The sequence below is a fragment of the Cervus canadensis genome, chromosome 5, assembly GCF_019320065.1.
Source record: "Cervus canadensis isolate Bull #8, Minnesota chromosome 5, ASM1932006v1, whole genome shotgun sequence".
Classification (NCBI taxonomy): Eukaryota; Metazoa; Chordata; class Mammalia; order Artiodactyla; family Cervidae; genus Cervus; species Cervus canadensis.
The window spans coordinates 62973729-63001648 of NC_057390.1; the positions used below are offsets into that span (position 1 = coordinate 62973729).

The 27920-nt window shown below is 39.2% G+C and overlaps 2 protein-coding genes across 3 annotated transcripts in view; one reads left to right on the forward strand and one right to left on the reverse strand.

Moving 5' to 3' along the window:
• Positions 1 to 3: 3 nt before the first annotated feature.
• PNO1 (partner of NOB1 homolog) lies at positions 4 to 9616 on the forward strand. Of its 2 annotated transcripts, XM_043468922.1 has the most exons (7): positions 4 to 360; positions 588 to 737; positions 2910 to 2993; positions 3186 to 3246; positions 3510 to 3627; positions 7984 to 8054; positions 8947 to 9616. In XM_043468922.1, the coding sequence occupies exons 1-7, from the start codon at positions 154 to 156 to the stop codon at positions 9012 to 9014; spliced, it is 759 nt and encodes a 252-aa protein (XP_043324857.1). In that variant the 5' UTR covers positions 4 to 153; the 3' UTR covers positions 9015 to 9616. The 2 variants fall into 2 exon arrangements, with proteins under 2 accessions (XP_043324857.1, XP_043324858.1); XM_043468923.1 differs by lacking the exon at positions 588 to 737.
• Positions 9617 to 14575: 4959 nt separating this feature from the next.
• Positions 14576 to 27920, reverse strand: part of PPP3R1 (protein phosphatase 3 regulatory subunit B, alpha) — a 59327-nt gene continuing 45982 nt past the window's right edge. Inside the window, exons 3-6 of the mRNA XM_043468924.1 lie at positions 23787 to 23963; positions 22649 to 22708; positions 21400 to 21584; positions 14576 to 16722 (exon numbers count right to left, since the gene is read on the reverse strand). Coding sequence (XP_043324859.1) covers positions 16675 to 16722; positions 21400 to 21584; positions 22649 to 22708; positions 23787 to 23963 — 470 coding nt within the window. The 3' untranslated portion in view covers positions 14576 to 16674. The remainder of the gene's footprint in view (positions 16723 to 21399; positions 21585 to 22648; positions 22709 to 23786; positions 23964 to 27920) is intronic.

Genomic DNA, 27920 nt, shown 5'->3' on the forward strand with positions numbered 1-27920 from the left:
CGCCTTAGGTCCCCCGCATGGGACGTCTTAGGAAAGAGGGCGGAGCCCTGGGGCTGGTTGGCGGAGGTTGGGGGCCTGCGAGGCGCGCCTGCGCGGTACAGCCCCGCACGTGTTGGAGCTGGAAGCCGAGGTTGGGGCTGGAGGATCTGGAGAATGGAAACCGTGATGGAGGCACAGAGCCCGTTGGCCGAGGACGGCTTCAGCCAGGTCACCCGCAAAGGTGGCCGGCGGGCGAAGAAACGGCAGGCCGAGCAGCCGTCCACGCTGGAGGAGGGAGGCGACGCGACCTCCATGGACACCGAGGAGGCCCGACCCGCAAAGAGGCCCGTCTTCCCGCCCCTCTCCGGGGACGGGTTCCTGGTACTGGCGGGGACCGAGGAACAGGAACGGGGCTGGGACCAGAGACGGGTCGGGCTGGTGGCCTCTGGGTGATGTTGACGCTTCTTCTGGAGTGAAGCTCAGAGGGGCGACTCTCCTGGTGTTTAATCTGTCCTATTAAAGGAGTCTTTTTGAGGATCAGTTGTCGTTTTACAACTTTACCCTCATTCCTTTAGACAACTGCTGAGTTGTGTTTTCTTCTGTCATAGAGTGGGAAAGAAGAAACCAGGAAAATTCCAGTCCCAGCTAACAGATACACGCCATTAAAAGAGAACTGGCTGAAGATATTTACTCCTATTGTGGAGCATTTGGGACTTCAGATACGCTTTAACTTGAAATCGAGGAATGTTGAAATCAGAGTAAGGAGAATATTAACCATTTTAAAATATGCTGAGGTTTTTCTGTCCTAGAAAGAACAGACTTTCTAGGAATTCTTGATGGGACTTACCTTGTTGAATGAGTTTCTTCCAGTTTGACCTGAAATTATACTAAAATACCAGCTGCGTCTCAGCACATTTTTCAGTGTTCTATGTTGATTGATTAAAGAGTTAATAAAGAGGTTATCGTAAACAGAAGTATGTAAATGAGCAGCCGAAGTGCTCGCTGCAGTACACTATATTTTAGTGTTAACTTTTTAGGAAAAAACAAGTTTTGAGAGTAAGTGTAAATTATGTAAAAATATTTGTTTATTTATTCCATGATGTCAGTCTAGGAGGTGGACAATTAAAATTAGTAGACTTTGGGGTTTTTTCCTATGGGTTCCAATTTTGCATCAGAATCAGTGACCAAAATTAATTACATCTTCCATTTTAAGGATTCATTATCAGGGCTGTTATAGACTTATCTCTGTTGAGGGATTAGAATAATGAAGCAAAGTAGCGAGGTACTGTTCTAAATAGTTGGCAGAGTTTAAAATACAGAACTTGACAGAATTTCTCTTTGTTCTGTCAGTTTCATTTAGGTTTTTATGGTTTTCTGCCAGAACTTCTTGTTTGCTTAAGTTTGCTTTCTTTAATCTCTTTAAATCTCATTTCGCTTCTCTATTCTCTTTGCCAGAGCCAGGTTAATTTTCCCAGACCACACTGCTTTTATTGACATCTTGATATCTTCAGTATCTCTGAAAGATAAAAGTATTTGAATTTGCCTTTGAAGTAGGAGTCTCATTCCCAAGTCCTCTTACCATTGCTTTGAACATTTTTCTTGTCCTTCCTTTTGGATGGATTTGCTCTGTGAAGACCTTCTCCTCCCTACTTCCTTTTCCTTCCTATATCAATTTCATCATCTTTTAGAGTCTAGCTCAAGTTCTTTCTCCTTTACCATCAGTCCAGTTTTCAGTCTAGTCTTCAGGGCTTAAACTTATGTTTTGCTGATTGATAAAAGGCTTAATAAAGAAGTTGTCAGAATCTCTTGATTGTGTATTGCAGCACCATCAGTTTGGACTCCTCTGACATTTGTCGATACTGCTTTGTGCCAGACACATAGTGGTGCTTTGCCAGGCACTACATCATTTTGGTCTTGAGAACAGCCCTGTGAGGTAGATAACATACCCCATCTAATAGATGTGAGGAAACTGGCCAAGGAGTGTCTTGGGCAAAGTCATCAGTGCTAGTAGGGACCTCTCAGGCTCTTCTGTTCCAATTTATTTTACAGATGAGGAAACTTAAGACTTAGAGCATTCATGAGACTTGCCTAAGGCCACATATGGAATTGGGACTGGGATCTATAGTTTTAAATGTGCTGTTACACAACCGTGCATGGTTTCAAAGTTGTCAAATAGGCAGTCGCCTCAACTCAATTGTGAGTCTGTGTGGGAGAGTAGAACTCATGGTTTTGGAATCAGATCCATGTTCAGATTTTACTTTTTCATTTTGGTCCTTGAGTTTCCTCTAATGTAAAAGTATTTATCTTGCTTAAATTTAGGTTGACATGAAGATCGGAGCTATAGTGTGTCAAGCACCTGTGCAGTCCATGTCTCTTCCAGGGGTGGGCATTTTATGAAGAGCGCCTATTTCTGTGATTATCGAATAAAATCTTTGAGGGCAGGATCATTGCTTAAACCATTCTTTGTAGTTAGTACTAGAGTTGTTGCTTTGGGAAGGAAACATCAGCACAGGAGTGGTGGGTGGTTGAAGTCAGGAGGTTAGATCTGGACTCCCAGGGAGATGGCACTGAAGAAGAGGACCAGCTTGGATGGAAATGAACTGAGGATGGAGGTCCTTCAGAATGGGAGTGATTGGAGGAATCTTGCCAGTAGCTCCAGAGTCAGATCAGCCATGGAGTGCAGTCGGTCTTTCGACAGTGTTTGGGGGGAACTGCCCAGCTCTGGAGCTAGCAAAGTTTTGTTTTGAAAACTAAACACAGTATTTACATCACCAAAAACTGGGTCACAGAGAATATATTGGGAAGGGTGATAGTGAATGAAGGAAATTACAATAATGGGAAAGGTCAGTCCTAGTAGTTTGCTAGAATTTTGCTGTTTTTATATCCAGCTATAATTTGTGCCTCTTACCCCACCGTTTTTCTTAAAACAGACTTGTAAAGAAACCAAAGATGTTAGCGCTCTGACAAAAGCAGCTGATTTTGTGAAAGCCTTCATTCTTGGGTTTCAGGTGGAGGTGAGTAATTTCATGATACCCGAAATGGGGGCTCAGAAAATACTCCACATGAATGTTTTGATAGATTTGGGCATTTTTTTCTTTTTTAATTTGAGTGTTCTAGTTTTGCAATTTATGAGTTAGCTTATCACTCACTCACTCACACAGGTAATGGATTGGAAGCATTTCACAGTATGTATTTCTGTATTGTAGGACGCACTTGCCCTTATTAGACTGGATGACCTCTTTCTGGAGTCCTTTGAAATTACAGATGGTGAGTGTCTGGTGGTCTTTTTGTATGAACTCCGGGATGGTACTTTTTTTTTTTTCGGGATGGTACTTTTGTACTGCGGACTTTGTATTCTGCATGACTCTCAGCTTTCCAGTGGCATCAATTGAGCCATATTCTTAGCAGCTTTTTAAAAAATGCATGTTTTGTGTCTTTTAGGAGGGAAATTTGGTTAATGATTAAACTGCCTATGGAAGTGGGTAATGCTGGAATGGCTTCCTTCCTGAGGTCTTGCTTTTCTCATTTAGTTAAACCTTTAAAGGGAGACCACCTGTCCAGGGCAATAGGCAGAATTGCTGGCAAAGGAGGAAAAACCAAATTCACCATCGAGAACGTGACCCGGACGCGGATAGTTTTAGCTGACGTGTAAGTATGTGATCTTGAGAAAACTATTGTAATTTACATTTGGTCTTTTGCTGGTTTCAAGAAGTGATTAAGATTGTATTTATACATGACGTAACCCCTAAATCCTTATAAGGATATGCTTTTGACTGAACAGTTACCTACTCTGAGAGCAGATTTAGTTGAGAAAAATCTTAGATGTTACAGCTTTTTTCTCAATTTGCAATGAAGGAAATGTTGAGAATCACTGTTAAATTACATGACAGGGGAATATTTAAATAGTATCACGGGAGCCTGTTAAATCAGTAGAGGGTAGCAAGAAGTATGCGTGTTCAATGCCATCATGAGTCTTTGCTTTAAAAAAAGAGAATAGGCTTATGGACATGGGGAGAGGGGAGGAGAGGGTGAGATGTATGGAAAAAGTAACAGGGAAACTTACATTGCCATATGTAAAAGCGATAGCCAATGGGAATTTGCTATATGGCTCAGGAGACTAACAGGGGCTCTGTATCATCCTAGAGGTGTGAGATGGGAGAGAGGTTTAAAAGGGAGGGGATATATGTATACCTATGGCTGATTGCTGTTGAGGTTTGACAGAAAACAACAAAATTCTGTAAGGCAATTATCCTTCAATAAAAAAATAAAAACATAAATGTACATATACACATGTGCACGCATGAATATATAAAGGCCTTTCATAAAGGGAAGATGAGTGTTGCACATTGTTGGGAAAACTACAGAGCAGTTATATATGAACATCAATAAGATGATATGGGCTTAAAATAAGGGTGCAGGAAGTCAAGCTGGGATTACCCTTCTCTGCCTGCGGTGCAGCCGCTCCGTTACCAGCTTGGGGTTACTGGCAGATGGCGCAGAGATTATACAGTGCCGAGAAGTTGGGAGATGAAGCAGTTGACTGTGAGGAGGAGTCTGCTATTAAACCCAGAAATAATTTTATTTAAACTCATCTCATCTTTGCTCTGAGCTGAGGGGCTTACTATTATTTTCAAATCTAAATTTTAGACTTTTTTATACTTAAATAGAAAACTTAACACTGCACTGGGGCCCTGTTTACCTGAAGGTAAGTGTGTTACAGCGTTGACCTTTCATGATTTGAGCCTGGAAATGGAGCTCCAGTCATGGGAAAAGCTCTCTTGAACTAGAAATTTCAATAATTTTGAAATGTGTTTCATACTTTAAAATATCATATACAGTCCTAATAGTTTTTTAATTTAGAAGTTTTAAAATGTAACTGATTTGCTGTAATTCTAATTATTTTTAGCACATTATATTAAGTTTATAATTTATAAATGTTTAAGCTTCCCTCAAAACTTAGTCAGTAAAGAATTTGCCTGCAATGCAGGAGACCTCAGTTTGCTTCCTGGGTTGGGAAGATTCCCTGGAGGAGGAAATGGCAACCCACTCCAGTATTCTTGCCTGGAGAATCCCATGGACAGAGGAGCCTTTTAAGGCTTGGCTTAAAATTTCCTTGTCAAATTCATTTTTTAAACAGCTGTATTACAGTATGATTTTCATTCAGTTAAAGTCACTTGTTTTAGGTATGTAATTCAGTGAGATTCTGGCAAATACTCTATAGTCCTGTGATCCCTCCACACTCAGCTGTGTCACCCCAAAAGTTCCCTGTGCATCTTTGCAGCCCCTCCCGATTCCCAGGCGGTCACTCATCTCCTTTCTGTCACTAGAGTTTTGCCTTTTCTTGAAATTCACATAGGTAAAAATACACAGTATGTAATCTTTAGTGCATGACTTCTTTTATATAGCATGTGGTTTCAAGTTTCTCAAGTTTGTTGGTTAGCAGTAGGTTTTTTTCCAGTGCCAATTACCAGCAAAGAGATGTATTGTCCTGCAGTTTTTACTGTAGGTAGGCTAATTGGAAACCCATGTGTTCAGCAACTCATGTTAATTATGATAATAGCCATAAGATGGACTGTTAGCACCCGTAAATGTTCTTTCTCATGAGTTGCTGAAAACCTGGCAGAGTAGAATGTAAACACGATATAAAACTAACATCCATTTGTTCTAGATACATTCGGTATATCGAATGGGAAAGAATGTTGCCTATGTCTGGAGACCTACATACATCCCATTCCAACTACTGCCCTGAAGCTTTGGCTGTTTTAGTAGCTAAAGTACTCACCCTTTATGTGTTTTTGCTTCTCTGTTTCCTCATCTTTCATGCCTGACTTTTATAGAATTTTATTTTTATCAAAGTTATATATGCACATACTTAAACTTGCCACTGTCTACTTCCATTTCCACCTCCTCTGAGGAAGGAAATTTCAAGTCTTCAGATAGAGCTCTTTTAGCTAAATTTTAAATGTTATTTATCTCTGTATTTCCAAATATCTCTATATGCCAGCTTCATTTTTTTTTCCCAGATTCACTGTTGATCTTCTGTGAAAGACGAGACTTGTACTTTTTCACCCCCCACCTCGTCTCCACCGTCAGCCTTTGAGCAGGCCAGTGCTTGCCTCCCCTGTACGGCGTGGCTTTTGTTCAGTCCATGCTCAGTGCTGTCTGAGGATGAAGTTGGTACTGGGGTGTTAACAGCTGACCAGACAGTATACTGTGTTTATCTGTCCTCTGCACCTCTTTTGTCACATGAAGAAATCATTCTTAATGTGTCTCTATGCTTCCTCAGTGTCGCAGTGACTAGAAAGCTATACTTGTATCTCCTCTTGGTGGACTCAGACGTATCAGACATTCTAGAAGTCTCTTCTGGAGGTTTCTGTTCCCAAAGCACTGTTCCCTTCTGCCTGGCACGCAGCTGCCATCCTGGCTCCGTTCACCGTTGCCCCTTGGCGCCTCTGGTGTTTGAGCCCCTCGGTTCTGGGATTCTTTGTCCTGCTTTGTTTTGGTGGCACAGATGGTCCTGGAGCTGGCTTAGCCTAGGAAGGACATCTGGTGAGACCTGGTTTTGAAGATGTCTTCCACTCTGCTGTGAATCATTTCCATGCAGAGCTGCTTCTAGTAACTTCATCTTCTAATCTTTGTATGCAGTATTTTCTTAATATCCTGTCCTTGATTCATGAGTGAGTGAAAAGTGCTTTTCTCATCTCACTAGTTTTGTTTTTCTTTTCTCCCTGCAGAAGTTTCTGTACCGATTTCTTCGCCTGGTGGTCATGCCACCTACTCTTTTGTATTAGATGCTTTCCTCAGGTTCTGATTCCTTGTAGTGAGAGCGTCCTGTGTAAAAGTGGGACCATAAAGAACAGACTAGAAACCCTGGGCTCGGGGTGCTTGGGAGTGGGGGTGGGAGAGACTGGTGGACTGTTGGCTTCACTTGGGTGATTGCCAGGCTGTTCCTTTGGGGAAGCCCTGATGTTGGTATCCTTAGTCTTTCCTATGGAGGCCAGTTTCCCCTGAGAAGTATCCTCCAGTCCCTCTGAGACAAAGGTCTGGAGCCCAGTTACGGAAGCCAGTTGTCGTTCACTGTGCCGACGTTCACATGGCCTTGCCTCCGCTCTGCTCACAGTCTTCCTACTTCTGCTGGGCCCGGTGACCCTGGTCGAGACCCCAAGTCTCTCGCCTTCTCCTATGAGCAGCTTACCACCTTCATTTTACTGGGGTAAAAGAAAGGGTAGTTGGGTGGTTGCCTGTTGCCTAGAGTGGGGAAGAAAACCTGGGGAGCATCTTGAACTGACTTTAACTTGTTCTCTTGTTTTTAGCCTCCATTTTACTCCAGTTTCAGAAATGCCTGAGCCTGTGGTGTGAAGAGGGTTCTGCTTTGGGAGAGGGTTTTTCCCCTGTAGATTTCGGCATCAGTTTGCTAAATTTACTGATATTTTGGAAGATGAGCTCAAAAAAGTAAAATGCTATAATATCAGTCTAATTGGAGCCATTCAGCAAGAATCCACATTTTGTAAAAGGGGTCTGGATAATCCTCAGTGATGAAGAAATTTAGATCATTTTTAGAAATATTTGCATTTGAAATCCAAATGTATTTTAACTTAAGTGTAGTCTCTGCATCTGATCTCAGTTCTGCCAGGGTGTCATCTTGGACAGGTGTTGTGATTTCTCACAAACTTCTTTCTCATCTGTAATGTGGGAATAACTTCTGTCTAATAAAGCTTGTGTGAGGATTAAATGATGAGAACATGTATATAAAGCCTTAGTGTATGCAGAGTACTGAGTGGAGGGAAGCCATTATCTACCAAGAATCTTGAACTTAGGTTTTAATTCACATACCATAAAATCCTTCCTTTCAGAGTGGATGGTAGTATATTTACAGTGTTGGGCAACCATCACCACCACCTTTATTTAGGAATCCATCTGTCATCTTTACAGAGTTTCTGGATCATGGGACTTAGTTAAGGAAGTGCTTTTTGTGGCTAACCTGTCTCACTTTCTCTCTTGCAGGAAAGTTCACATCCTTGGTTCTTTTCAAAACATCAAGATGGCAAGAACCGCCATTTGCAACCTCATTCTGGGTAACCACAGTCTCTTCCTCTGCTGTTTTCTCTGAAGGAATAGAGAATTTAGAAACTCAGATCACATTGCATCTCACTTTAGGGTCCAGTTGATAAAGGTAGCAGGCAGAAACTCTTGGGGGTTGGCAAGTGTTGGCCCAGAGAGGAAGCTGGAATATTTTTGCTTGGATTCCATCTGCGAGCCCAAGAGAAAGGGCTTATTGGATCACGTTGCTTACATCATGGCTGTGTCCCCCCGAGGAGACGCACTGGGAACCCTTGCATAGTAGCAGGGGGCAGTGTTTTAGGTTTAGCCAAAAGGGAGCTGCTGATTAGCATCAGTCGTCTTAATTACCCACTTGGTCCCATCTTCAGACCACGAAGTACTGTCGCTTGTGGTCAGAGATGCAGGCTGTAGAGCTTGCTGGGGAAACACATGGAATTCGCTCCGGTGTCCAGATCTGGGGCTTCCCAGGTGGAGCTAGTCGTAAAGAACCCGCCTCCCAATGCAGGAGATAGTATCGATGCGGGTTTAGTCCCTGGGTTTGGAAGATCCCCTGGAGGAGGGCATGCTAGCCCACTCCACTATTCTAGCCTGGAGAATCCCATGGACGGAGGAGCCTGGTGGGCTACAGTCCATGGAGTCACAGAGGCAGACACAAATGAAGTGACTTAGTATGCATGCCCAGGTCTGACTGACCAGCTGCTTTTTGAAATACTTTGACAACCTGGTATCTTTGGCACTTAGGATTTAAAAAGTTTTGGGAGAGTATTTATATGGTTTCCTTTATGGCTCTTTTGTTTTATAAGGAGGATCCAGTGGGAAAATGTCCTATGCAGTGTTGCAGGTGGTTGTCCATGTAGCATCTGTATGTATATTTGTGAAGACAGGCGTTTTTATTTTCTCCTGCAGGAAATCCTCCATCAAAGGTTTATGGCAATATTCGAGCTGTGGCTAGCAGAGCAGCAGACCGATTCTGATTTCGCATCAAGGACTTTTAATCTTTGATCTCTATAGAGAAAAAGACTTTACTTCTCCATGTGGTCACCCGACACCGTACGGAGAACTTTTCAGTCATGGGTACCATTATTACACTAGCACATTAAGTATAACTTATCATTGTTTCCATTTTAAATCACATGTAGCAGGTTTGCATAGTTTATAATCCTCTTATTTGGGGGGGCACCTCTTATTTTAAGCAACAGTTCTTTATTTTCTGAGTTTTTTATTTATAAATTTATAATGTTTTCTAAATTTGTAAACATTTCTTCTCTGTCAGTTGTAATTAAAAGAATTATCTCAGAAAATCTGAGTTGTGACCCTTAATAGTGAGTGGTGTGTGACTATTTTAGACCCAGGTCATAAACAGCAGTTTGAATATACCCTGTGAAATAAGAAAAGACTAGTCTTTGTACCTATTTTTGCAGTTTGTAAAAATAAGTGTTCAATAAAAGCAGTCACACCTTACCAGTATTGGCTATGTTTCTTCTAAGTAGTAAGGTGAAATGTAATAAAAGAGAATTTTTACCCCTAAGAAAACTACTATATTCTGCAAATGTAATAAAGTTTTAACAAGCATCTACCTATGTGTTCTTTGATTCATGTTATGCATTTTTTTAATGAAAGGAACTCACTTCATTAAATTGTGACTGTGATAGTATTCTCTTTTATATTATCTCCACAACCCTTGACCAAAACTGTAAACTTTAATTAGAAAATACATGTAAGAACTAGAAAAAGTATTAAGTATTGTTATTAAGAGTTCTGTTATATATGCCACTGTCCCAAACTAGCCTGTACACTGCATTGGGATTAGATGTACTTAGTATTACGGTGGGAATCCAGTGGGAGATGACTAGAAATGTCCCAGCAATATTTTTTTTTACCCTTTGGCAGCACAGCAGCATGGACAGAGTATGTGTGATGCCATATTACTCCTGTCTTTTTGAAAAGTCGGAATTTGGCACTTAATTATTCTAGTCTGCACAGACTCCAGCAGGTACTTGCCTACTCCCCATGCCTTGTCTAGGAAATCACATACAAAACTGTGACCACTGAGGGTGTACTTTTCTGAGGTATGGGTCCAGTTTTCAGAGCGCTTGGACTGAAATGAACCATTGCTTGGTAACCATAAACATTTTATGTTGAATTTTTTTAAAACATAATTTTGATTGGGAAAACACAGGTTCTCTATGCTAAAGTGAAGTTATCTTTTGGTATTTGCATTTCCTTTTGAAGGTTCCTTACATAGTTAGAATTATCAGTAATAAGAGAGCAAATGTATTTTTCTGGCAGTTGCTAAAATCTGCGATACTGTTGAACCTTCCCTGATCAAGAATCCCTGCCCAATGGGGAATTAGTACTGCTTGGAGCTTTAAAGAGAAACAAAATGTTAGGAGGCGTGTGTGCTCAAGTTGTGTTGGACTCTGTGACCTCATGGACTATAGCCCGCCAGACTCCTGTTCCTGGAATTTTCCAGGCAAGAATACTGAAGCAGGTTGCTATTTCCTACTCCAAGCTCAGTTCAGTTCAGTTGCTCAGTCATGTCCGACTCTTGGCGACCCCATGAACCGCAGCACACCAGGCCTCCCTATCCATCATCAACTGCCGTGAGTCTACCCAAACCCATATCCATTGAGTCAGTGATGCCATCCAACCATCTCATCCTGTGTCATCCCCTTCTGCCTTCAATCTTTTCCAACATCAGGGTCTTCTCAAATGAGTCAGCTCTTCACATCCAGTGGCCAAAGTATTGGAGTTTCAGCTTCAACATCAGTCCTTCCAATGAATATTCAGGGCTGATTTCCTTTAGGATGGACTGGTTGGATCTCCTTGCAGTCAAGGGACTCTCAAGAGTCTTCTCCAACACCACAGTTCAAAAGCATCAATTCTCTGGCGCTCAGCTTTCTTCACAGTCCAACTCTCACATCCATACATGACCAGTGGAAAAACCGTAGCCTTGACTAGATGGACCTTTGTTGACAAAGTAACGTCTCTGCTTTTTAATATGCTGTCTAGGTTGGTCACAACTTTCCTCCCAAGGAGTAAGCGTCTTTTAATTTCATGGCTGCAATCACCATCTACAGTGATTTTGGCACCCAAAAAAATAAAGTCAGCCACTGTTTCCCCATCTATTTGCCATGAAGTGATGGGACCAGATGCCATATTAGTTTCCTGAATGTTGAGCTTTAAGCCAACTTTTTCACTCTTTCAGTTTGATCAAGAGGCTCTTTATTAGTCCTTCACTTTCTGCCGAGGCCTCTTCCCAATCCACGTCTCCTGCACTGGCAGGCGGATTCTTTACCTCTGTACCACCATCACCACCTTACCCATTCTTAGAATGGAACAGTGAAGAAATGTAATCAATTTGACTACATGACAGTGGTGGTTGATCTGGCAGTTCAAACCATTTCTTGAAATTCTCTAAAGCCTGGAGACTAATACTGAAAACCTTAGCCATGCTGATCCATATTTCTATGGTATCTATCATGCTATCCTGCTATTATTTTAGTGTCTGCCTCCCACCCTAAAGCCTCTGATCTTTCAATTCTCAGTATGTAGTACAATTTCTGATAATATCATGTAAGTTTATTAACATATTAACTGCTGCATTGGCTAGGAGTATTTTCTTACTCAGTGGCTGATAAGGGAAGAGACCTTGGTGTTTCCTCCTATTGTTCCAGAAGATCTGGACACCAGTTCTCATCCTATTTACAGAAGAAAGCTATGTTCATTGAGCCCTGGGAAGAGATGTAACTTTCCTGATTTCAGAACCATGGGACAGCATGCTTAACGTTAGATGGTATTGAGTGATGATGAACATAACCATCCTATAACTTGCAAACTGCTTGTATTCTGCAAATGTCAATGACTTAATTTGGTGAAAGAATCCAGTATTATTCAGGGACACCAGTAACCTTGAGGAGGTTTGGGAGAACAAGGATTCACTATTTTGATCCGCTTAGCTGTCAGATTTATGATGCCCAAGGGATTCCCTGGTGGCTTACCAGGAAAGAATCTGCTTGCAATGCAGGAGATGTGCGTTTGATCCTTGGGTGAGGAAGCTCCCCTGGAGAAGGAAATAGCAACCACTCTAGCATTCTTGCCTGGGCAATCCCATGGAAAGGGAAACAGTTCATGGTTTCACAAGACTCAGACACACCTTAAGTGACTAAACCAACAGGGTTAGCTAAAGCTTGAAGTGGCAATGGACCTTAGCTTAATATGTGAGCTAATGTAATGAGAAATTTTTGAGTATATGGGAATCTTTGAAGATTAAGAATTATTTCAAGACATATATGATGAGCTTGAACACCATTTCTTTCTAAGTCCTGGACAGCATCCAGAAAAACCAAGATTCTTTTTCTACCATCTTGTCTACTCTTTTAAACTGTGGTAAATTATACATGATTCACCATTTAACCATTTGTACAGCTCAGTGACATTTAAGTTCCTTCTCCTCCAACCATCAACCACCTTTCACTTCCAGAACATTTATCTTCGCCATCTGACACTACCCATTCAACACCCAACTCCCTATCCTCAAGGACTCCTCCCAGTCCTTGGCGACCACCACTGTACCTTCTGTCTTCATGAATTTGATGACTCCAGGAACTTGCATAAATAGAATACAGTATTTGTTCTTTCGGAACTGGCTCTTTTATCTTAGCATGTCTTCAAAATTCATCCATGTTACATAGCATGTGTCAAAATTTCCTTTCCTTTATAACTGAATAATATCCCACATTTTTCTTATCCATTCGTCATTGATGTTTTGGTTGCTTTCAAGTTTTGGCTATTGTGAATAATACTGCTATGAATGTGGGTGTGCAAATACCTCTGCTAGTCCCTAGAACTTCTTGGGTTAAGTATCTAGAAGTGGTATTGCTGGGTCATACCAGGTTCAATCCCTGGGTTGAGAAGATCCCCTAGAGAAGGGAATGGCAAACCACTATTCTTGCCTGGACAGAGGAACCTGGCGAGCTAGTCCATGGGATCGCAAGGTCAGACATGACTGAGCGACTAACACACACGGTTAATTGTTTGATTTTTTTGAACCATTATACCATTTTCCACCATTTGATGACTTCACCATTTGATATCCACACTAGCAACGCACAAGCATTCCAGCTACTCCATATCCTTACCAACACCTTTATTTTGCTAATGGCAATTCTAATGAAGTAGTATCTTGTTTTTACTTGCATTTCCATAATGACTAGCGGTACTAAACATCTTTTCTTGTGGCACTGACTATTTATGTTATGTCCTCTGGAGAAGTATCCAAGTAAGTTGCCCATCTGTTAATCAGGTTCTTTGTTTCAAGAGTGTAGCTCTTCACATAGTCCAGCTAACAATCTCTTAGCTGATAGGTGATTTACAAGTCTTTTCTCCCATTCTGTGGATTGCTGTTTCACTTTTAAGTCATCTTTTCTACTCTTAAGACCATGAGAACTAAGGAAAGAAAGGGAGACCTAGAGCTTAGATGTTACCTATTGATTTAAGCTTAACTAATCCATGAAGAGTCAGGGAACCCAGTGTTTAGTATCTCATAACTAGTGCATGCCTGACAATATAGGTGTTCTGGGTATAAAACACCAAGAGCCTATATTTCATCTGGGCCAGGTACATCATTTACCTGTCGCCAAGACTCTCAAGTGCTCATTATAGTGCAGGCATGGCATAGGAACCCTACAAAGTTGTTGAGTGAATAAAAGTCCCAATACTAATGCTTATGAAGAGTAACAAAAGTACTGAATAGAACTTAATATCACAAGCTGTAGAAACAAGGTGTTTCCTACTTCATTAAGTATTTATTGAGTAAACACTAAGAGCTACACAAAATCTAGACAACCAGGTCTATCAGTGAACAAGGGACAGAAATCCCTACCCTTAGGGAGCTTTCATTCATGTTACTTGAATAACCAGGGAAGACAAATACAGAATGAATCAGATAAGAAGGGGTTAAATGTTATGGAAGAAGACTGGGGTAAAAGGAGAATCAGGTGTTATTAGTGTGTTTAAATGGTGGCCAGGAGAGTTCCTGTTGAATCACGACGTGGCTGAACCCCTTAGCAGCATTCCTTGTCGGGAAAGAGGGTGTCAAGGCCTCCAGAGGAGCAGGGAAGCTGCAAGTAGAGGAAGGGTGACAGACTGCGTCCTACAGGTCATATTCACCTGTGTTTTCACCCAGTGACAAAGCAGACTGACTTATGGCTTAGAGTCAAAGATCAAACATCAACCTACCAAGGTTTTTAAAAGACCTAGAAGAATGAACAAAGACTATCCAATGGTGCTAGTGGTAAAGAATCCACTTGCCAATGCGGGAGACACAAGAGAAGCAGGTTTGATCCCTGGGTCAGGAAGATCCCCTGGACGATGAAATGGCAACCCACTCCAGTATTCCTACCTGGAAAATTCCATGGACATAGGAGCCCGTTGGGCAAACAGTCTATGGGGTCGCAAAAGAGTCCAATGCAACTGAGCACAAGCACACAAACAATGGCTGGGGAAGCCTAAAGACCACCACAAATACACTCAATCAAGGTTCAAATATTTTATTTTCTTATTCATACAGTATGAAGTTTCCTAAAGATCCCACAACATGATGTTTCATGCAGAAGAAAAACTAAACATTCAACATAAACCACCCCCCACCCACCCACCCACCCATACACACTAAAAAAAAAAAAAAAAAAAGAAAAAACCCCTCATTCCCCTGTAAGGAAATAATGTTTGCACTATATTTCTGTAACGCCAGCCAAGATATGCACAAGCAAGAGAAATAGAAAGCATTTGCTAAAATATCTGTAACAAATACTTATGTACAAAAAATTCACAAAAGACGAGTTCCCCTCTTGAAGCAGAGCACATGGCAGTTGACACTGGGACAGATCAAACCACTGGCTGGGATGACAAGCCACGTACTGATCCAGAGGAAGAAAGTTACATGTGGAGATTTTCAGTTTGAACATTAACATTTCCAAAGTTTGGCAACATTATGTTTTAAAATTATGCAAATTATGTAAACAAGAGGTACATTTTAAATTGATCTACATGCAAAACTCCATGTCATGCAAGGACACCAAGCACCGGGATTTCTCTCACAGACAGAGCCCATGGCGTGCAGCACTCAGCTGAAGGAACAGCGGTGGCAGGCGGCTGTGCCCAAATTAAGATGCTTTCAACCTTGATTCAACCTGCCCTTCCCCACTCGGAGTATAAAACCAACTTCCTACAAAATCTATTACAGGGAAAGACTACAGTCCTACAAAGCTAACCAGAATGTTTTCTTCCAGCCAATAGTACCTTTGCAGAAAAGGGAAGGGATGATAATAACATCAATTGGCGGAGCGTGGTACACTACTTTTAAATCACACAAAGTATTAAGTTACCCGAGACGTCTTCGGGCAAAGGAAGAACACCATCATGCACTCTCTATGCCTTGTGGTAAAGAAATTAAAGAGGTATAAATTTGGATATAATTTTGCTCTTCTGTGACAAACAGTTTAATAAGGTTTCTCCCAAGTAAGTCATATATAAGTATATGTGGGTGTATAGATATACACATGCACATTAAACATCACCAGTTTTTAGATTAGCTGCAAGTCTTCTGAAACAGAGAAGGGAAAATTTATGGTTTAAAGGTAAGTTTAATGAGAATTTACCACCCATGTAATGAAACATAAACGGATATCCTGAGCTATTACATGATTATTTCTGGAACTCTTCATTAAGTCATGTCTGAGATCAAATCAGGATTGCCTCACATAGCTTCTGTCCTTTACGAATAAAATCACGACGAACTGACACTGACTCGGGGACACCTAATGAATGCAATGGCTCCTAGTTATGAAGTAACAGAATGAGGCGTAAGCTCTGTGCAGTGACTGCATGAACACAAGAACGAGCTCATGGCAGCAGCGCTGGACTCGACTTTCTCCTCAAGCAGAGACGTCATCAAAGCTGCTCAGCAATGAGACCAGTCCCTGGAAATATATCATAGGTAGAAATTAAGGTACACACGCCTTTGTTACAAAAATGCAATCAAGGTAAATAAGAAGATGTTAACAAATGCTTTGTCAATCTCTCAAAGGAGAAAGAGCAGGCAAAGGAAAACAGCTGGCCTAACACCCGGCTCAAACTGTACAATCTCTGATCTATATATAAAACTGTGTGAAATAAAAGGAAGGATGTTGAATGTTCTGCTTGGCACTTTTGTACTCTTTTATCATTTTTGTTTCTGAATCAAGTATATTAAATTAAAGCCAACCTACTACACATATAGAAAGCTACATATATCTATATATAAATATTTACATATGTATATATAGATACTTTCTTGTTATAAAAGATGAAGAAAAATAAATTAAAAAGCCAACCCCTTCCCTTTCTTCGCCACATTGATATGCTCTTTTCATGCTGCTGTCCTTCAGCTTTAAAGTGCTACACTGAGTTATTGAGAGAAGAAGAGTTCAATAACACTTAGTTGGGCTTCATGAGGCTCATGTTGGAAAATGTGGCTTCACAGAGAAAAATACTTCCATTTAAATACACAAAGAGCATTGCTGGACGTCTTGAGCAGATCTTCAGAGATGGAGAAGAAAGCAAAAGTGTTGGGTGGTACTCTTTACACAAGAGTCACACGTCTACCACCATCTTTTTGTGGATATCTAGGCCGCCTACAACCTGCAACAGACAGAACAGACCACACTTGACCAGGTGTGAGGGACTCTGTTGTACCAGTCTAAACACCCTACGGAAACTGCGGTTTGAAAAAGCACACTACTTTAGCCATTTCCAGAAGCTGCTGTTCTTTTTTTAAAACTCGCATCGCCTTTTGTTAGAATTTTCATGGCTTCTTTCTCCCAGGATAACAAGCATTTTCTTGCGCTCTAACACAAGAAATGGCAAATTTTTCCGTAAAGGACTAGGCAGGAAATATTTTAAGCTTCGTAGGCCATGTATAGTTTCTCTTAAATTTTCTTCCTCCATTTTTTTTTTAAACAGCACTTTCAAGGGTAAAAAACTTTTTTAGCTCGAAAACATAAAAAATAGGCTACCGGTAGGATTTGGCCCACTCTTTCCTTTGCATTTCGACATGGACTTCAGTGGTTTAATATCAAATGTTAACTAGGTGTTACCATAAAAACTCAAAAACAAAATACAGGCTTCACTGTCACTCTGTTCTAGAATATATCAAAAAGTAATGAATAAAATTTTCTGCACATTGCTCTTCCATGGAGTCAAATACACGTAGAGTTGTTACAGACACCTCCATGAATACTGACACAGCAATGTCGAAGTGAGATTACCTGTAGCATTATTTGCAGGTAACTTTTATTAAGCAAAACCTACGTAAAATAGGCAAACCATAAAGGGTAACAGCTTGGTGAATTTTCAGAGTGATGACCCAAGTAACCAGCACCCAGGGCATCACCACGGCTCTTCTGAGACCCCCTCCCACCCTATCTCCCTCCTCCCAAGCCACCACCTACACATAACTAGTCACTACGACAACACCATGGATCAGGTTGATCTGTTTTTACACACTTTACAAATGAAATCTTTCAAGTCTGTCTTGTTTCACTCAACATTATGTTTGTGAGACTCATCCATGTTGTACATAGTTGCATCTGTTACTATTTTTGAACTTTTTAATTTTTATTTGAAAAATAAAGCTTAAACAGTCAGCTAGTTCTACAACTCCTGTCATGAAAACAGCCGTTTGCTATCCTGTCTTCAAATTTCTTTTTACTTTAGCGGCAATCATTTAGAATTTTCAGCTGATGTTCAATATTTGCCTACAAGACTCCAAGTAACATTCCTACGTTGCTTCTTCTTGGATTTAGTTTTAGGCATTATCCATCAACTTCCCATCACAGGAGATGCAGCTTTCATTTCCACACACACACACCTCTTCCCTTCCTACATTATCTCCTATCCTTCTCCTATCCTACATCATCTCCTACCCCACATACCTCCCATCTCTCCCATGCATCAAAGAGCTGCATGTTTGTTTTTGTTTATTAGATAGAAATTCAGCGTTTTATCTATGCCTATATAAAATACTACTTACAGCAGAAGAGAACTGTGTACTAGGATTACTTTTGCTTCCCTGCAGATCTGTTTTGCTACAGTTAATAACTGATCTTTTTCTTCACTGGGTGTTCTATGCGTTTATCATTAATTCAACACTAAACTTTGCCCTAAAGGCACTCAGATGTATTATATCAAGCTATCAATTTTATTATTTTCAAATCACTCCCAGAGCTTTTGGACTTACTCCCATCCAGGCTTGGCATCCATGGATCCTCCTAGAGGCTTTCTCTTCCGCCTGACCATCTGAGCTTCCTGGATCCCACACACTGACTTATTTTTTTGATTTATAACCTTTTCATAGTGGGAGTACATCTTCTAGTAGTTTCCAAAAAAGGGAGGAGCACTTGCATACCTGAAAATGTCTGATTCTACCATCCAGTTTGAGTTTACTGAGAATTCTTGTTTTGTCCTCTATCTTCCAAGTCGCTAAGTGAGAAAGTTGTCACCATCGCGATTCTTGACTCTTTGTATGAAGCCGTTCCCCTGTCCCTCTACCAGAGCTCTTTGGAAGCTTGTAAACCATCTCTTTGTTTTAAAATTTCATGACGGTGTACCACGTCCTAGATTATTTTATATACTATGCTGGGTACTTGGTAAGTCCTTTCAGTCAAGGAAACTTTTGATTCTGAGATAATTTGCTGATTCATTTTTGATGATTTCCTTCCCTCCAATTTCTTTCTGGGACCTAACATTTGGAGGTCCTAACACAGAAGGATGTTAGACCTCCTAGAATGAATCCCAACATTTACATTTCCTAGAGCTCTTTTATCCATTGTCCAATTTTTGTTTCAAAGATCTAATATATTATATCCCTAAGGGTAATAATGACAGATTTCTGTTCTACTTTTGAAGTGTTTATTAGCCTGGCATAGGCCTGCTTCAGCATGCTTCTTTTTCAGGTTTGATTTCATCTCTATAATCCGTATCAGATCTGGTGATTCTGGGCTCTCTCCTCCTACGGAAAGTCCGCCCCAGAGCTTCTGTGCACGGGGCAGGGCTGCTGACTGCGCGCTGCACTTTGAACAACTGGGTGAACGCCATTTCTAGAAGTCAGCTTTCCCAAACAGGGCTTTTCCCACCTCTTGCCTAGAAGGTACAAGTGTAGCTGCCAGGGAATCAAGTCAGAGAAAAAGGCTGGAGGTGTCAAAATGCAAACATGCTGTTCTTCACTTAATTTCCCCAACACACATGTGCGCGCACGCACACACACAGCCCTATTTCACTCTTGCCAATCTCCCACTACAGTGTAGGAGAGACTGAACAGAGTCAGGAAGGAGACCTTGTTCCACTTGCTTCTTACACAGACTTAAGCAATTCTCCTGTTAGCCCCACCTTCACCCCCACTTTCAGTCATGTCTCCACTTTCTGAGCCTTTTAGGGGTTCCACATTATAAACCAAGCTGCTTCTCCGCTTTCCTAGTTGATAGCTTAGAATTTTCATTCCTATCTGCTAACCACTCAACTTTATAAATTACCAAACTGAGTTACTATCCTCTCTGCTATTCACCTGGTCCTTGTGGGTTTATAACCTTTTCTTTTTAACCCATTTAATTTCAGTCAAGTTTTCAAAGGAAACAAAACTAAATACATGCATTCAATCCATCAATGTTAATCCTGTCACTGATCATTTCTAAGATTTGTGTATGGTAAAGCATTCTGAAAATGTTAAAACAGATATGTAGTATATGATCTTTTAAGATAACTCTTTCTCGCTGTTACAGCTTAAGAAAACAGAATAAAGAGAACCCAATGAAGCCCAAGTTATGAGCCTGATAAATATTCCCAAAAGTTGGCTTAATATACAAACATTTTCGTTCATTCCTGAACTATGCCCTCCAAAAATACAAGTAAGGGCAATTTATCACAAAGGCTGAAAAATAAACTCAAAGCTTAGCTTACGCCTTCAGTGTACAGACCATAATTTCTCTACCTAGGGATGTATTTCCTTCCACTAGTAAAGTGATTTACATGTAATTTTAAATTACAGCTTATATTTACTAAATGCAAGTAGTCTTCACTTATACACATCCCTTCATATCACTCCAGCCAAGTTCCTCATTTTTGTTTTGTTCCCTCAAGTTTTGGAATCTTTTTTTTTTTTCCCTACTTTTGAAAACTGGCTGCTACCTATGATGCCACCACGAGGCTGGTCTCATGTCACGCACAAGCTGATGCCCGCCCGCGGGAATCCTTCAACATGTGCTGGCAACAGTGGGGTAGACACGGCGGAGGAACAGGACGCACTTGCAACAGCACCACCCGGCACTGGTTCCAAAGCTCAAGAGTTCATCCTATCTAACTCTCTTCCAAGAAGAACCAGCCTGTTCTTTAAACTAGAGCGCCACCCTACTTTTTTGAAACAAAATGCAAAGATCTCATTCCCTTGAGATGAAAAAAGATCCTTGAGGTATAATGTGAACTTCTACTTAAAAGCCGAAGTAGCTACTTAAGTCCTTATGTAACACATGACAAATTAATCTGTTTTCCCTGGTGTCCTCTAAGTAAAAAATGAAGAGAACGAAAACCTTCCATAGAAGCATCCAGTAAAGATTGAGAATTTTCAAAACGTTTTATTTTCTTTGCATTTCCTTTGGATTGTCCAGCATCTTCAGTTTACCATTAAAACTGCTTATGATGCATCAGAAAGTTACTATCTCTGTTTTAGGGGCATCAGCCTCAGAAGAGAAGCAATAAACAGGAAGCTGAGCCAGTGCCCCAGTTCCCACTGAGAGCAAGTCCTCCAGGGCTTCTCACAACTGTAGGCTATGCCTCTGTGGAGCCCTTGCCCCAGATCACAAAAACTACCCATTAGTAGCTTAGGAAAAAAGGAGAGGGGAAAACAAATCACCTTTCTACACTGCCTCACTGCTGAGTTTATGACAGATGGGGACTCCATTTCTTTCATCCTGTGACCAAGCCTCTGAATTCCTAGCTGAAATTTATGAACTCTTATTTCCTACGAAGTATTTTCAAATAACCTAGCTGTTCACTTGGGAGGCTACCAATAGTAAGTAAAAGTGACTAGTACCATTCTTGTGGCATTTTATCAGACAATCACTGAGAATATTAATTCTTGAGAATAATTAGTAATTAGTAACAGTTACAACAAAGAACATTTCAAAACTTTGAATCTGGGGCTACCGGGCAAAATCAAACACAGAAATTTCTAGGGCAAAATATAACTATAAGGAATTCTCTACTAAGTGATATTAAAAATGTTTTTATGAAACATAACTAATGAAGAACTAGCTTTTTTGTACTTACAGCACAGAATTCTTCAAAGGATATTCTTCCATCCCCATCCTTATCTGCATTTATTATGGTTTTGTCTACGATTTGCTGTAACTGTGTATCTTTCAGATTGTTCCCCACCATCATCTTTAGCACCTGGAAGAGTTCCCCATTGGAAATATAGCCGTCTTTATCCATGTCATAGATACGGAAAGCAACTAAAAAAAAGAGTAAGGAAAAATCAATGGCAATTACATGGTAATCATGAACACTTTCAAAGAGAGAGAAGATAGTAAGTTGCCCAGCATTTAGAACTCTACTATGAGGACAGCTCCTTCCCACAGAGATGTCATTTTTAGGTGAAACTAGGTGGTTACAAGTATATGGGCTATGGAGTTAAGACTGCCTGCAGCCTAGAGTTTAAGTCATTTACCCTTTCCTAAGCTTCAGTTTCTGCACATATAAAATTGGGGCTAATAATAGTTCTAACTTCCCAGGTTCTTTACAGCAGGAGTCCCTAAACCTCCAGGATCTAATGCCTGATGATCTGAGGTGGAGCTGATGTAATAATAATAGAAATAAAGTGCACAATAAATATAATGCAGTTGAATCATCCCAGACCCACTCCCTATCCCAGCCCATGGAAGAATTGTCTTTGACAAAACCGGTTCCTGGTGCTGAAAAGGTGGGGGACTGCTGCTCTACAGTACTGAGTAAGATAATATACAAAGACAGCAACTGTTATTATTATAAATATTATTCTCATTTATATCAAGAGTTCATTTGCAAAGATGTTAGCATATAGCCTGTGCCTCAGAGAATTGTTATTGAACATAATGTCTCTCCAGTTAAGAGCTGAATATTTTAAAAAGATACCAGATGTTCCCTGAAAGAGAGGCAAGCCTACATAAACCAAAAGAGTAAACTTCTGGCTAAATAATTCTGAATACAAGTATAAATGAAGTTAGGCTAATCATATTAAAGCATTTCTTCTCACTTTCATGCCAGTATATTATTTAACCACAAATGGAATATAATCCTAAAAATTGTGAATCAATTTTGTGTACTGTACACCTTTAACTTATAAGCAACAATGACACATCATTAAAAAATACAAATTGCGAATGTCCCAAAAGAATTTTCTCCAGAATGCAAAATCTGTTATGTCTACTAAGGATCTAGAATAAAAGATGCCTTTTAGAATATTTTAAAAGGAGGTTATAATGCAGCATGGGGCCATGGTCTGAGAGGAAGAACGAGCTCAGTGAAGAAAAATACTTACACCTCAACTTCTGTTCCTTATCTCCTTTGACGCTGAACTGAGAGACCCCTTCAATGAATTCTGAGCAAGAGTAAAAAACATTCACAAATCAGAAGTTTCCATTTTTTACAAAGAACACACACATGCATGGACACAAACCCTACATGCTTTCAACAGAATATCTTCCTGTCCCAAAAGAAAATATTACTAGTGGCATTTACAACTGAAAAAGCCAAATTTGAAACTTCAACAAACAAGGTTCTATATATAATTTGAACCTGGAACTCTCTAAAATCAAATCAACTTGAAGAAGCTGATTATTTATTATTATTATTTATTAGTTGCTACAGAGCATAACACTCAAAAAACATATTCCTTAAACTATTTAACTCTATATTCTTAGAATATGACTATACAAGAAGGCTTTAAAAAAATATTTACATTGTTTGGCAGAAAAAATTGGGAGGTTTCTGGTTCCAAAATTCAGAATCACTTATATAAACTGTTTGAAGTTTCATAACAAATGGTCATTTTTCTCCACTGCTGCTGAACACTAAATCCCAACCAGTTTAGAGCCCTTCACTTGAACAATTCAATTGTTCAAGTGAAAATAACAAAAATTGAAAAAATAATAATAATAACAAAAACTGTTGATTTCCTGATGAAATGAAAGGTTTATTTAAAGTGTAGAATCAAATGGTTGACATCAGCAAAAGCACTACTGTCTCTGTAAAATCTAGATTAACTAAATTAATCCCTTCTATGATAATACTCCTATCCTTCTAACTTCAGCTTATTTTTTATTGCTGACTTATTGTTAAAGTCTCATTCTTTAAAAAAAAAGTTTTAAAAAAATGTGGCTTCTAGTATTTTAAGTTTCTCTAAAATTTTCTAACAACAAAAGAAATACTAAATCCCATTTTTTAGATTACCTAAAAGGACACTTCGATCATTTACGTCCCAGAAAGTACAAGGTCTTATTAGTTGATTAAGGTTCATATATCACAGACTTTTGAGTTTTAACAATCTATTATTATAAGAAAACCAGTACTCAAGGACATTCAAGAAAAAGTCAACTTTTCAGACATTTCTGTACATAGAAATGTAAGACTATTCATAGATTATCTAACTTGCAGTTTAACTAAAACTACTTTCTTACCTTTAAAGTCTACTTCTCCATTCCCATCTGTGTCGAATATATCTATTACTCGCTGTACTAAGGGATTCTGTTGTAACTCAGGTAGAGACATGAACTCTTCCACACTCAAAGAACCAGAATTGTCCAAATCGAGCTTCTTAAATCTCTTTCCTAGCCTTTTAATTTCATCAGCATCAACTAAAAGCAAACAAAAAGAGGCGGCATGATTTACCAAATGATTGTATGATAACTACAAGAAAAAATTCAGCAGTTATCCAATAGTTTAATTTTCAATTTAGAGTTGAACATACTATGGACTAACTTTTTATAACAAAGAAAATATATCATGAAATTTTTTTCGTTACCTCTTTGCTTGTCTGTACCCGCCATAACATACAACCAACTGTATGCTGAGTACCAAGATATTACAGGATTGACAATGCTAAGCTGATCATGGAAGTCAGGTGGTTCACACCAGGCGGACTAAATCAATCTCTGCTATGTACACCAGGCACTCTGATTTTCATTTCTCTTTTAAAATTTTAATTAAGTTATTTCTAACAGTTCATGGTTCAAAATCTGAACAATGTTTGAATACAGTTCAATATTCAAAGTCTCCCTCCAATGCTGCCAGCTTCTTGAATATTCATCTAAAGATCATTCTTCACAAGTATGAACAAATAAAACCCAGCACTTTTTAATTTTTAATTAAATTTTAAGAAAAAAATTTAATAAAAGTTAAATATTTTTAAAGGTTCCTTTTCATTTACAGTTATTACCAATCTCCTAAAAATTAGGCACAGATCAAATCCATCCTGGCAACACCACTGAATGTTTCAGATCTGTACTTCTAAATATAAAGAATTCCAACTTTTGGTACCATCTTTCATCAAAGGTTTTTTCTGCTACTTGGAATCACACTCCCTTTAAAAGAGATGAACAAGGAAATACAAACAAACCTCACCCTTTTGACTCATCTTGTGACTCAGAGATACTGTTTTTCATGTTTTGCCAAGTTGAGACTCATGCTATTTTTCCACTTTTTGTAAGGATACCTCTGGGAGGGACTATCTTTTCTAGCAGTTGAAAGTTCCTACATATTCAATTAAACTATACTATACAAAGTATTATAATAGATAATCTTACAATCATATATATATGTATGCCTCTAAAAATTAAGATATTAAAAACAGATCTTTTAGTCTGAGTTTCTAAAATACAGCTATTACTATGGGATGTTAACACAGAAAACAACCAAATTAAATTATTGAGACCTTACCCAGATTAACGCACCCTTGAATATACTCAGGAATAAATGTGCAATCTAGATGGTTACTTATTTAAAGAAGTGATTTCAAGAATCTTATTAGTATTAACACATAAAATAATTAAGAAGTTGCTTTCAGAGATCTCATGATGCTACTCTAAGTTTAAATAAGTATTTCTAACAGGACATAATAACACTAAAGAATATATAATATTAATACATAGAAGGTTGCTTATTTATTCATCATCTCAGATAAAGAAACACCAACAATTTACTATATATATATTTTTTTCTCATTTAGAAAAAAGAATATGAGTTACCAACAGTAGCAAAGAGATGTAGGCCTTCAAGCACTGTTATTACTATACACATACGCGCGCGCGCACACACACACACAGCTGCTACTCCACTGTTACGTGGTTTTGAGGTTTCTCAGAATGTAAAGGAAAAGAAATAAGCAGAATGGTAGAAAAACAAACTTTCCTCAAATCTTAGCCAATTCCCAAAATTTGTATAATAGTAATAAAGAACAAAAAACTATTCCTTCAAAAAATTCTAACAGCCACTTTATAAATAGTTTATTACCTATTGGTTTGTTAATGATTTAAAAACAAAATAAAGCAAGTCTATCAAATCCTTCGAGCAATAATAGTATTTTCAAAGAAACAACTAAATGTGATGTGGTATCCTGAACGGAATCTTGGAAAATAAAAAACTTTTCAAAGTCACCTTTTTTCCCACTAAAATATAGAGCTTACAATGTAACAAAGATTAATTTCTCCATTTTGATAACAATAATTGCATTTCAAGTCTGTGAAATGTTAACATCAGAAGCAGCTGGGTATGTGGCAACTGAGACTTCTATTATTTTTGCAACTTCTTGGTAATTTTTCCTTACAGTCTCCTCCAATTTGTGACAACTCAATTTTTATCTTGTCTTTCATGACTTTGAAACTTTTGGTCCAGTATTTTGTAAAATGTCCTTCAGCAAGAATTGCTGATTTTTTTTTTTTTTTTAATGATTAGAATGCATTTGGGGCAAGAATACCGTAGAAATAATGTGCCCTTCTCATTTCATCATTGTCAAGGGTGGCCAAAGGGGTTTCTGTCAGATTTCTCCACTATAAATCTACTATTTTTCCCTTTGCATCGAAAAATACTGGGAGGAGTACTTTGAGACTATTCATATCCTATTTTCTCCTCAAACTCTGATCTAAATTTAGCATCATCTTAGGTAGGTCTTGTTTGTAAAATTTTATTTCTGTGGTATTGCCTAATAATTTTTTCCCTCATTATTAACTAGATTGTTACTGTTAAAAAAAAAAAAAAAACTTTTTTTAAAAAAAAGTAATTCTTGTACAGACTACCATATGATTAAAGCCTTATACTGTTGTCAACAGAAACTATTGGGTAGGTTTTCAACATAAAGACTAGTTTAAAAGTTTTAAAGTCTTCTGTAAAATTCAGTCTACAAAAGTAATGATTATATTTCCAATGTTATCCCAAATAAGAAATCAAAACCACCAGGGGGCGCAGAAGGGACCATCACAGATAAAAACCTTCATGAGCAGCTCCAGTACTTTTGCCTGGAAAATCCCATGGACAGAGGAGCCTGGTAGGCTGCAGTCCAAGGGGTCACTGAGAGTCAGACACAACTGAGCGATTTCACTTTCACTTTTCACTAAGCAGCTCCATGACTATAAAGAAAGCTGAGCATCGAAGAGTTGCTGCTTTCAAACTGTTGTATTGGATAAGACTCTTGAGAGTCCCTTGGATTGCAAGGAGATCCAACCAGTCCATCTTGGAAATCAGTCCTGAAAATTCACTGGAAGGACTGATGATGAAGCTGAAACTCCAAATATTTTGGCCACCAGATGCGAGGAACTGACTCATCTGAAAAGACCCTGATGCTGAGAAAGATTGAAGGCGGGAGGAGAGGGAACAACAGATGATGAGATGTTGGCTGGCATCACTGACTCGATGGACATGAGTTTGAGTAAGCTCCGGCAGTTGGTGATGGACAGGGAGGCCTGGTGTGTTGCAGTCCATGGGGTCACAAAGAGTCGGACAAAACTGAGCAACTGAACTGAACTGAAGCAGCTTCAAAATACACACCTAATTTCATAATAACCTTCTCTATAGACTAACAGTCTAATATTTATGTTCTGCACAGAACAGTTTGACAATGAAACAAAAAAGAGAAAATTCCCTATTAATATTGAAAGAGAATAAAAAAGGTATATTATGAAATATGGACATTTGTACTGTGTCTTTTTCTTTGAAGTGAAAAACTTTCAACCACTTTTAAAATATCTAGATTTTAGGGGGTATATCACAATTTTCTAAAGCAAGATGAAATATGCGCTTTTGGTGTTTCTAAATTACTACACACTTTAAAATGGTGGTGGTGGTTTAGTCGCTAAGTTGTGTTCTACTCTTGTGACCCCATGGACTGTAGCCTGCCAGGCTCCTCTGTCCATGGAATTCTCCAGGAAAGAGTACTGGACTAGGTTGCCATTTCCTTCTCCAGGGGATCTTCCTGACCCAGGAATCAAACCTGGGTCTCCTGCATTGCAGGCAGATTCTTTACCGACTGAGCTACGAGGGAAGCCCACTTAAAAATATTAATTATCAAATATACAAAAACAAGACATCAGCACCAACAAAAGGATGATCAAGTTGTAAATAAAATGCTAAAAACAAATTTTAAACCAACTTTGGGAAATAAATGATACTCCAAAAACACATCATCATATAGTTCTACAGGTTTTGACAAATTTATACACCTATGGAAATAGCACTGCAATCGAGACAAGAAGCACATGTTTGTCATTCCAAATGTTTCCTTGGGTCCCTTTCTATCAGTCACAAACATACCCCACTTACCT